This window comes from Choloepus didactylus, chromosome 12, assembly GCF_015220235.1.
Source record: "Choloepus didactylus isolate mChoDid1 chromosome 12, mChoDid1.pri, whole genome shotgun sequence".
In the NCBI taxonomy this organism is placed as follows: domain Eukaryota; kingdom Metazoa; phylum Chordata; class Mammalia; order Pilosa; family Megalonychidae; genus Choloepus; species Choloepus didactylus.
In genome coordinates this window covers 34,408,437-34,421,105 of record NC_051318.1, presented here as the reverse complement: position 1 = coordinate 34,421,105, position 12,669 = coordinate 34,408,437, and the positions used below count along the sequence as shown (strand labels likewise).

At 33.9% G+C, this 12,669-nt stretch overlaps 1 protein-coding gene across 1 annotated transcript in view; it reads left to right on the top strand.

Annotated features, from left to right (window-relative positions):
* Positions 1–12,669, top strand: part of ITGBL1 (integrin subunit beta like 1) — a 252,793-nt gene that overhangs the window by 145,422 nt on the left and 94,702 nt on the right. Inside the window, exon 7 of the mRNA XM_037800214.1 lies at positions 1,695–1,841. Coding sequence (XP_037656142.1) covers positions 1,695–1,841 — 147 coding nt within the window. The remainder of the gene's footprint in view (positions 1–1,694; positions 1,842–12,669) is intronic.

Sequence of the window (12,669 nt, the reverse complement as noted above, 5' to 3'; positions counted from 1 at the left end):
TTAATGTTTATCTTTTTTACAACTCTTTATTTATGTATGCGTTTGCAACATAGCTCTATTTGAAAATTTTGCCCTAAATCAGATGAGGGTAGGGAAAAAGTACAGGAACTTCTTAAGCTGGAAAAATGGCAAAAAAAAAAAAAAAACACAGACACAAAACCACAGAACTGAACAATCTCTGAGTTATAATTGCCAGTAAGTATGAATTACTATAATACTCTGGCATTTCAAACCTATTTATGAATAATCATGGTTTTCTTTCCCTCTAAAACTGATGAGCAATAAGGCAGAGGGTGAATGATGACAGCTGTTTGCTGCTTTATAGACTCTGCTACATGGAAGTTACTCAATAAATGCTTGTTGAATCAAATGTAATGTTGAATGAGTGATTTGGATCAAATTATCTTGAATATCTCACCCCACTTTGACCTGCTGTGATTTTATGATTTGCTCCATAAAGAAAACACTTCAGGTTTTTCTTAACTCAGAAGATACACATCTGCCCACAGAATCCCATGGAATATTAGGACTGGATTTCACTGAAGATCGACTTTTGTAATGCAAGATGTATGTTAATGTTAGATTCCAAAGAAAAAGTAGTATGGATGTTCATCCATTAGCATTATAGTTGATTTACTTTGTAAAAAATGTAGTTCCATCTCCTTTAAAATTCTTCGTGCATTTCTCTAGCAATTGTAGAAATTCACTTTATTCTGAATCTGTAATGATAAGTATCTATATGCATGTTTAATGGATATTAAGAAAATTTCAGCTTAAATTACCATGCTTTCCTTTATATTCCTGTTTGGTTACATATGTGGGGTCAAATGACATTCATGTAGCGTTTTAAGGTATATAATTCACTTTATGATACATATGGATAGATCAAGTGTTGATGCTTTGTTTAAAAATTAGGAAACTGAACCTCAAAGAGATTATCATTTGACCAGCCTCATTTTGTAAGTAGCAGAACTAGGATTTGAATCCACTTATTTGATTGACGATCTAGGCTTTTTTTTTTTTTTTTTTTTTTTTTTTGCTATACCATACCAGTGCTCATCATATTTCTTCCAGGCTCTGTGTTCATGTGTAAAGAAATTTAATTTCTTTCATTCACAACCTCTTTTGTAGATACTAAAAGGGTCTTCTGTGATTGAGAACTCCACAAATGATACTGATTTTAGGCTATGTCTCTAGGCTAAGCATGTGATATGTAGATAAAAGCCAATGAAAATAAAGTGCAGAGAACTCTAGAAGATAAGGACCTTGCTTCTAAAACAAATTGTTTTGCATTTTCTGTGGCTCCCTTCTTTATGAATTAATTGCCAAATCCATGAAATGCCAAATGCTCCTTTTAGGCCCCAGGACACCAATAAAATGGCATGCATTGAGATTTTTAATAAGATAAGTTTATGGCCTGTATCAGTTAGGATTCTCCAATAAAACCAAAGTGATCTCTCTCTCTCTCCTTCTCTTAAAATTTTTTTTTCTTATGTGTACCTGTGGATTTTTTTTACCTGTCATTATCAATTAAAACTAAAGGTATTTAAGAATTTGAGGAAAATGTAGTTTTTGCCTTGATGTTTCATATTGTGTTAAGATCCTGACTAATTTGTGACATTCAATATTAGAATAAAAAATAATTCTGATATAGTTTTATATGTATAAATGTATTTACTACTCTCCTTGTAAAGGTCATGGACAGTGTAATTGTGGAAGATGTGACTGCAAAGTAGGCTGGTATGGGAAAAAGTGTGAGCACCCCTACTCCTGCCCTCTGTCGGCCGAGGACAGCATCAAGAAATGTCAAGGAAGCTCTAATCTGCCTTGCTCTGGAAGGGGTAAGTGAGGTCTCACGTCTCCTAATCCTGATTCAAATTAACTCAATTCACATGTATTTTATTTAAAAGAAAGAGGAAAGAGTGGCCTTTTCAGAAATAATAAATTTAATTTTTATGAGTGAAAGTAAATGGAAAAATGTAACCTCACTCTCTCTCTCTCTCTCTCTCTCTCTCTCTCACACACACACACACACACACACACACTCATGCACTCTCTCAGTCTAACTTTGAGGTCTGTTAAAATTCACTCAGTTCAATGCTATTTTTTTTTTCTTTTTTTTCCATAAAAAACAGTTTAGGTGTTTGCGCAAAGCTGTCTGAATGAGACTGTCAAATTGTCCACTGACATTTCTGAAACCTAATAACATAGTTTTGAGGAGATTGTCGGCATTTGATAAAGTGTTATATAAACAGTATGAATATGCTTTTGTTGTTTTAGAAGACATGCAGGCTCAGGTGTGCTCTTGGTACAAGACTGGTACAAATTGGAGGAAAAAGAAGAATTCACCTAGTGGAAAACTGGTTCAATTCTTTTTGATTTATCAAAATGAGAAGTACAATTTCACCTCTCAGATGAATAGAGAGAAATTAATGCAAAATATGCTTTCGGTGGAACTTGTAATTTAACTTATTACTAAAGGGGAAAGTCTAAGTTTTCCACTAAAGAGGAAAAGGAGAAAGACTTCTATGCTGGTTTGGATGTATTATGTCCCCCAAAATGCCATGTTCTTTGAGGCAATCTTGTGGGGGCAGGCGTGTTAGTGTTGATTAAGTTGGAACCTATTGATTGAGTGTTTCCATGGAGATATGACTCAATCAACTGTGGGCAACACCTTTGATTGGATAATTTCCATGGAGATGTTACCCCATTCATTCAGGATGGGTCTTAATTAAATAACTGGAGCCATATAAAAGAGCTGGCTTTGCTCAGAGATGCTTAGAGTTGTGGACCCCTGACATTGGCTACAGCCAAGAGAAATATTTTGAAGATGGCTGTTGAAAGCTGACGCTGAAATTTTGGAGAACACCATTTTTAAATACAACCTGGGAGCAAGCAGACTCCAGCCGTGTGCCTGCCCAGCTAACAGGTTTTCCAGATGCCAATGGCCTTTCTACCAGTGAAAGTACCCAATTGTTGATGCCTTACCTTAGACACTTTATGGCCTTAAGAGTGTAACTTGTAACCACATAAACCCCCTTTATAAAAGCCAATCCATTTCTTGTGTTGTGCATAATGGCTGCATTAGCAACCCGGAACAACTTTCTTTACCTGAATGTTAGGTCAGAAAATTAACTTTATATTGTAGTTTTCCTTTATAACAATTTATTATTTATTTTTTCATTGGGTTATGATTTACATATCCTAATATTCACCATTTTAAAGGGTACAATCAGTGGTTTTCAGAATAGTCACAGAATTGTACAACCATCACCACTATCTAATTCTGAAATATTTTTGTCATCACAAAAAGAAACCCCACACCCCTTAGCAGTCACTTCCCCCATGCCCTTGGCAACTACCAATCTATTTTCTGTTTCTGTTAAGTTGCCTATTCTGGACATTTCATATAAATGTAATCATATACTACGTGGTCTTCTTTTTCTGCCTTCTTTCACTTAACATAATGTTTTCAAGGTTTATCCATATTGTAGCATGTACCAGTACTTCATTCCTTTTTATGGCTTCATTCCTTTATCTGGCTTCTTTCACTTAACGTAATGTTTTCAAGGTTTATCCATATTGTAGCAGGTACCAGTACTTCATTCCTTTTTATGGGGCTATTTCGAACAATGCTGCTATGAACATTCATGTACAGTTTTTTTGTGTTTGGACATATGTTTTAATTTCTTGTGGGTATATTCCCGTGGGTAGAATATCTAGGTCATATGGTAAATCTGTGTTTAACATTTTGAGGAAGTGCACCATTTTACATGTGGCTGCACCATTTTACATCCCAACCAGCAGGTACGTATGAGGGTTCCAATTTCTAACCGTCCTTGCCATCATATGTCATTGCCTGTCTTTTTTATTATTTAACCTTCTCTTCATGTTGAAATCTCCAAGTCTCCAAAAATATTCAATTATTTTTCTCTAGTAATTCTAAATAGAAAGGTAAGATAAGGGTAGATGGAATGTTTGTCTTCTGAACTTTTTTCTGATGTGCCCCATCTCTCACCAATAGCCTAAGACAGAAAACAGTGTTCTACCTGCATTAATAAAATATTGCCATAATAGTGGTTGAGTAAACCTCACATGCTTTTAAAATAGCAAAGATTAAAAATCAGTATCCCGAAGACTATTGTATATACCCATCTTTACATCTAATGTAAAAAATAAATTATTTTATACCTATAATTTTACACTTACAAAAGGCTTTATATATATTGTTCCAGCCATGTGGGTAAAAATGGGCATAGGAAAGCTAATTAGTGTCTCTTTTTAAAAATTTACAATAGTACTGGGAAAATTCCATTCTAAATTGAAAACCTCAGGAAAGGAAGATAATTATGTTATCTCAAGATAGATTTTGGTTCTTGAGAATATATTTCCAGTTATATTTGCTTTTGGAAAGTTTAGGTATAGTGCTTTTTGCTGTTATCATAACAATGTGGTAAAATGAAGGGCAGAATGATATTAAGGAACTAACATTTTGTAAAATTATTAAAACCTCAGATGGTGATATCACCAGTAGAAATAAAAAGATTAGAACCCGACAGGGATATTGGTTATATACTTGGTATTTCAAACTGAAAACATTTGGCTAAATTTGTACTTCTTTTACAAATGCCTGTATTTTATGGGATTAAAAATAACAAATCATATAATGGAAAAAAAATAAGAAAAGAATATAAATTATATCCCAAATGTAGAAAACCAGTTTAACTGTATTGTATTTTCCACTGATTTTCTGTTTGTCTGTAAATTTTTTAATATGTAGAATAAGTACAAGAATATTATTGTTTATTTTATATGTCAGAGTTAATAAACTGTGCTTATTTTCTCTTCTTCAAATGCATATTGGTTTCTTACTATTCTAAATGTTCACTAACATATTTAGCTAGTATTTTTAAGCAATTAGGTGTATTTAGTTTATTTTATTAAAATGATGTTGAATCCAGTGTGCTATTTTATTATTTTTTTTTTTTTTAAATAATTCTTTAAGCCTCTTAAAGTACTTGACAAATAAATAAGCTTTTCTATTTTCCTGGCAGTGACATGGGAAGTATAGAGAAGTAAAGTGATTTTCCAAGGAACCATAATAAAATATAACAAATCTGAAAATGAAAACCAAAGATTTTTGACAGCCAGTCCAGTGCTTGGATCAATGATCAAATACCCTCCTGTCTCAAAATGCTACATCTGCAAACTCATTGGCACTGGATGTTTTTGAAGCAAATGCCCAATATGAAAAATTTTTAAGGATTAGTTTTGCAATTTATGAATGAAAACTGCAGCTGTGGTTACATAAGTGAGGAAAGCAATTACAAGGCCCATCAGTTCTCAAGCCTGAGAGCCTCATCAACTCACCAGCTGGTGTAAAGAAACAAAAATTTTCCTGGTGGAATAGATGAAGTTACTCAGGGGCTAGGTAAAGGCATTATTTTTCCCCCACCAAAATTTAATTAGATTATTTGTTTCTGCTAGTGATGACTAAGTGTGATCATTATGTCTTGAAGGTAGGGAATAATTCACATGATGTCTTAAATTCTCTATTAATCCTATGATTCCTTGGTTCGTATTCCTTATTCCCTAATAATATCTCTTCATTTAACTGGACACATTCTTCATAGCCAAGTTAGATGCAAAGTTATTCATCCTGATTTGTGCTTCCTGAAAAAAAATTTCTATTTTTTCATATCAATGTTCTGCTCAAAAATTTATAATGGCTTATGAGAGATTACACAACAGTGCAAACTCTTCTTGAATTAAAAATTTATTTTATTATTACAGTAGCAATATATACTGAGATTCCCCTCCTTAGCACATGGACAAAATTGGTTATACACCTTCGTTTCTGGCTTTGGCCAATTAAATGTGAGCCAAATGATAAGGGTAATTTTTTAACAGAAGCATTCAGAGGCAGTGAGAGATTTACCATTCTCTTTCCCTCTGACATGGAAATTTACAGTGTTTGAGATGGGGGCTGCTCAAGGATGATAGACAGAAACCTCCGCTGTTTCCTCAAGGGCCTAGAATATAAGTGAGAAATAAACTTTTGTTATTTTAAGCAACAGAGATTTTGAGGTTGTTTGCTATTGCAGCAGAATTCCTGACTGATATACCCTCCCTTGTACAGAATTTAGGGAAACACAAGTATGCCAAAACAAACAAAACCAAATTCACTTTTAAACCCAGAGATCAGCATATAAACAGTAGAAGGTTATAGTTACATGTGTATTTTATCAGAACCAATATCTACATCAAAATAAATATGCACATTTACATTTTACAAATGAAGTATTTATGCTACTCTGTCATTTATGAACACTAAGTTCAACAGGTAAAATGCTAACATTAATAATTTTCCAAACATACAATGAGGTAAGAAGAAGTATAATTTAACATGACAATTTGCTAAACAATAAAAAATGAACGTATTTCCTTGTTCTACAAAATTATTGAAATGGCCTCTTGGTATTCCATTATATGGTTGTAGTAAAACAATTTAACCAGGCCTCTTTTATTAGACATATATATATTGTGTCTTGTTTTCTTAAAGTTCTAAATGTCATAATTTATGTTCTTGTAACAGAATTCTTACACAAATCCTTAGCATTAATTTTAGGATGTGGAATGCATATATCTAAATGTATATAATACGTTAAAGCTTTTGTAAAAGAAATTGCCTAAACAAATTCCCTTTTCTAGAAAGATTGTATCATGAAACTCTCCTACCAGGAACATTAGAAGGTATTCCGTTCACCCATCAGTAGTGGCAACTGAAATAATTAGTCAGCTTTTCTTGATATTTTTTGTTCTTAGTGTCATAAAGTTTTACTATTTCTCAAACTCCTTTCATTGACTTCTATAATCATTAAAGCTAATGATTTATCTGAGGCATTATTATTCAGAGGTTTATGTTTACAGTGTTTGCCTTCTTTGATCCTCATCTGCCCATGAATCTAAGTCATCTTTTTGTTTGGTACTGCCAATCCCATGTACTTTTGTTGTCTTCCCTCTGTGCCCACTGGTTTTCTTTCATCAGACTTGTCTATGTGGTAATGAGATATTTTATTTCCTTAAACACATATAATCATACATGCTGACCAGAGAAGGTGTGAAACGGAGGAAAAATGATAAATTGATATTAATTATCTAATATTGAGCTTCTAGAAAATAAAAATCATGTCCTCAATTAGTCTGCTCTCATTAATGAATTAAGCAAGTTGTTTCAATTCCCTTACCCAGGAGTATACATTGAAAGAATATAGCATGCCAAATTCCCAACATCTGGAGATTTTTTTTCAATATGCCATGATTTATATGTGCCTTTTATAGGAAAAGACATCTTTAAAGTTTTTTGATTTATTGATCAGAATATTTTCCCATGATGCATATAAATTTTTACCTATGTGTTTTGTATTTTATATAAATTGACCACTAAATCATTACTTTTCTTATTCATGTTTATAGAGATGTTATTTATTTGGAATAGAGAAAAATTTTAAAAATTGGAAAGTCCTCCAAACATTTTAAATCAAGCACCACACCACATATTGTGATTTTGATTATGTTTTTTAAATCCCCTGTGGCCTAATTAAATATCTTATTTTAACTTAACTGCAGTGGAAAATCAACGAGTTTTCAGCTGGCAAGGGAACCTCAGTGTGTTTTTCCAGTAATACTTTAAGAAAGCAAGTAGGATTCAGATTTACTCTATTCTCTGTGGCCTATATTGATTCAGTGCCAGTGCTTGGGGAACCCTGGAATAGTCATGCACTAAATTATGGTATTCTAAACCTGGGTTTTATGGACCATAGCCAGAGATAAAGAAAAAACCCTGCAATATCAACTTCTTTACTTCTCCTTCTCCAGAAGGAATGGTCCTGCTTTAAGTGATGCACCAAATGGGGGAAATATAGGTGAGTTGGTAAATAATGCCAGATGCAAAAGTCTGAACTTTGTCCTAATATAGAGATTAAATGACAAGAAAGCAGCCTGTTGACTCTCAGAGAGGGCTGCATGGATCCTTGAGCACATTTTAAACCCAGGAAATTCAATATAATGACTTTATTATGCTCTTATGAATCATGGAATGATAGGAAATAGTAGGATGTTATCTAGGTAAACAGGAGCCCATTTAATATTTGCTTTCTTTGTACCCAGAAAAACTGATTTGAATATCTTTAACTGTATGTACATCCTACATATCACAAAAGCCCATGATATATAAATGTCACTTATCATGACTTCACTAAAGGTAGTGCTGAGACAGAGTGAGATATTGTGTCATCAAAGGAGAACTAAATATGATGCTTCCATCATTCTTTCTCTATGTCTTGGTGTGTTTGGACTTGATCTCTGTGTTTGGGATGTTTATGTCCATCTCATAAAGATGGGCAAGTGTTCTTGGTGCCCAGAACTGATCGCCCTGATGGTCCTGATTAAATCCAGTATTGAATCTCTCAGTCTTATGATGAAGCAATATTTAATAAACAAAGGCATAATTTGTATATATTGAAGAGAATTGCTAAAAATAAATGAAAAGAGCCATATTAAATAGAAGAGACTGTTTCATACAAGGTGATTATTTAGGATCTCCTTCTCCAGTGGGGAAATAATTATCTATGTTATTTTCCCCTCCTTTATTTTATCTTGCCATTCTTCTTGCTATTTTTTATATTAAACAGAAGAATAGAGAGGAAAGCAGGAATTCAGATGTAGAATTCTGTAATTTCTATCTTTTTGAAAAGATGGTAGAAAATAATTCAATGGAAAAAATAGCCATGTAGTATTTTTTTGAATGACCCGAGGTTTTCTAATCCATATTTCAGAAAAGTTTATCACTTCCAAGTAAGACAAAGTATTTTCACATGTTTTAGTCAATGATCTTGTTTAAATATTTTACCTATGGCAATAGAAGACTTTGGTATCAACAATAGGAATCAATCCAAGTAAATAAACACTTTTGATTGTATTTTGCATAATTGTTATGTGGTTAATTGAAAACCAGTAAATTCTTTGGCTGAGAAAACTTCCTAGTAAAAGCTGTGACAAATATTGTCAAAATCTATTTGAAACAAAAATAAGAATTTGGATGTGAATTCAATCCCAATTTCTTTAAACAAGCTTATAATAAAATATGTGACAACTATGACAACTTTGTCACTATAATTTTATATTTATTTCTATTAAGAGAGTGTAAGATGAAGGGTAGGTTGCTAGCAATTGTTTATTGGATTTTATTCAATATAAATAGGCAAACCAGATATTTTTGTAAGAAACAACCTGATCTGGCTATCAGTCACAATCCCCATGGAATCATGCATTCTATAAACTTTCTTTTTTAACAGATTATGCAAAAAAAAAAAAAAGGGAAGTCAATAAGAGTGCCGAGTTTTTGTCTAGGCTTTAGTATCATATTGTTTATTGGAATGCCATGATTCCCCTCTTCTATTCACAGATGTTATCAAAAAAATTGATAATGCTAGTCATTGTGCCTTATTTACATAATTTATTTAAATTGCATAATTTATTTACACAGTTTACATTGTACTTCATTCAATATATAATCACAGTATAGCATGTCAACTTACGCATTGTTTTTCGTTAGTGATGTTGTTTATCAAATTTAATCAGTCTGCTATTTACTGACTACCTTGCTGTATATCTCTATGCTAGGCTAGGAGTCAGAAAACTAGGACCAGCAGATTCTCATTCTTTTTTTGTAAATAAAGTTTTATTGGAAAACAGCCATGCTTGTTCTAAACAAACGTATCGTCCATGGCTGTTTTCTTGCTATAATTGAAAAGTTGAGCAGTTGCCACAGAGACTGTTTTTCCCACAGAGTCTAAAATATTTATTATCTGGCCCTTGACAGAAAAAAGTTTGCTGACTTCTGTGCTAAGCATTTGTGATACATGTGGCGAATGTGGTAGGAGAAGAGATTGAGTCTTAAGTTTCCGAGGTGGGAGATCTTAGCTGTATTTGGGTGCAGAGATGGTGTCATAAAATAAGTGAAGCTTGAATCGAGTGTATAGGGATGGGTAGCATTAGATGATAATGATTTAGAAAAGGGGCATTCCAGGTAGAGGGGGCAGAATGGGCAGAAACATCGAGTTAAGAAGTTAACAACTCGTGCAAGGAACAGGAAGAAAATTCACTTTTCATGATGCACAGAGAATAAAAAAATGATGAGGGACAACTTGGGGACAAATATTATCTCCTGCCCTTTCACCCCTCCAATGTTATGGTAAGTTTGACAGAAGAAGAAATTTCTTTGGCGAGCTCTTTTTCTCATAATTGTCTTCCAAAGTTAACTGCCAGTAAGAAGAACACACATTGTAAATCAGGATGGTAATTGGACTAAAAAATTAGGTATGACAGGTTAACTCTGCTTGATGCTCACTGCATAGCATTATTGCTAAAATAACATTTAATGCAATTCAAGTTACTAAGATCCAAATATTTCCATGAACAAGACAAATACTCTAGTGTCCTCTCATGTGCCTTTCTTCCTTCTTCTTGTACCGCAAATCATGTTTATTTATCTACTGACAGACTATGAGAAAACAAGCACAAACTTGTTTTAGTAAATAGACTATTTAGTATTGTTTTAGTAAAAAGTCATTCGCATCTTTACTGGGTATGCATGTCCCAACATGTTTTCAATGACAAAGGGACATCTTGCAATGTAGTGGGGTTAATAATTTAGAGGTGAGAAGACCTTGATTTAGTCTGGACTGAGCCACTAGCTAGGTGTGTAACCTAGCAAATCATGGGTTAACATGACATTAAAATCTTTCTCTGCGACTTGGAATTTAGCTCCCTAAACCTGCTTTCCCAATCCGTCATTCCTCCCTGGAATAGATGAACTTGACTCTGCATTCTGACTTATTTGGACCTTTAGGTTTTATATTTGCTCTCATGCCTCTCATTTCTGACTCATGTTCATTCCAGACTTCATCTGGTTTTGCAAAGCTAATGGACAGACTGAGAGCTGACGTTCTCCCATGAGAATCATGGGACTAATTGGGCCGTTCTTCTAGAGTCTGCTTTCTACCAATTTTCTGTTTGGGGTAAGGAGTAATATATGCTCCAATTATAGCATCCTTTCATTTGGAATATCACAGTTAAGATAGATGAGATTTGGGCTCTCCATAAATATTTATTTCTTATGTGATGCTTTTTATTCAGGCAAAGGAGGGAAAGCAGGATTCTTTGGCTTCTTATTTAAGTTTTTAAAGAATTTTGGCCTCTTTGCTGCTCAAGTATTCATGCCATGTGGATGCTTGTAAATAATATCATATGGTTTGGCATAGTACAGCTGTGAGTCATTTAAGCTTTGTGTGGTTCCAGGGATGAAACAGCAAATATTTTGAGGTCATGGATAAAGTCCTTTACAAGGACATTAACTCTTTTGTGGTTGTTTCTTTCTCTGGATTTCTTCCTAAGGCCTTGCATTGCACAATAGTTAACTGAAGGAGTTTAGAAGGAGTGTAAAAAATGCAAGCAAATATAGTGTATGGTGCATGGAAAGGTCTCTCACATGGCTTCACTTAATTAATTTGTTGAAATCTGGGTATGTTTAATGTTAGTGTTGAATTTTAATGGGAATGATGAGACAGATCACAGAATTTATACTTTTTTGGGGTAGTTTATTTATTGTAATTATAAAAGAGGCAGTAGCAAACCCCAAGTCCCGGTGTAATTCACGTAATCTTCTAAAGAAATCTACCATATAAAAAGATAAATTCGGAGGGATGGCAGCCTTCAGGTGGATGCTTATTATTGAATCCATATTGGATGTGCTAGGCCTGAAGTCTAGTGACTGCACAAGGAAGTGACAGGTTAGTACATGTTGACATTTTCCAACCCTGTTCATAAGTCTAACCCCCATCCCTCACTTGTATCGTCCCTGGAAAAACTATTTACAGACATCAATTTCCTGTTTGGCTGGAGGGATTCATACATGCTGCTAAAACTGTGCTTCTCCCTCAGTGTCTCCAGCCTTCTCCAGTCAGCCAATTTCTAATTGTGAGGTCATGTTCCTCTGAGGGGACAGGAATTAAAGAGGTGGCCACATGGCCTTGTGACGCCCTCATGGGTCAGAAGTCAGAATGCCTTAGTTCAGATTCTCACATCACTTTGTTTGTGTGATCCTGAAAAATATATTTTTTTAAACTTTCTGGACCCTCAGTTTTGTCATCAGAGAAGTACTATCACTGTTCTACTTCCTTTAAGACGTTATTGTGAGGATCCATTAAGAGATTATTTATGAAATTGCTTTTTTAGCTTTAAGCTAATATACAAATATAAGGGATTCCAAGGGTTAAGTATAGACGGTGACCTCAAGGACACAGAATTCAATGAAGAAAGATTAATCTCTGTTCACTCACTGATCCAGTTATCCATTCAAATATATTTACTTGGATCCTTCTATGGATCAAATATATTTATTTGGATTTTTCTTTGTGCCTACAATCCTTTTAGGTGCTGAGGATGGAATAAAAAAAAAAAGGCAACCAATGTCAGAGCTCTCACGGATCCTACATTTTAGTGGGGTGGTGGATAGAAAAGTTAAATCACAAAACAAATAATTTCATTTAGTTATAAGTGCTATGAGAAGGAAATGAAGGTCATATGGTACAGTGACTCAGTTGGAGT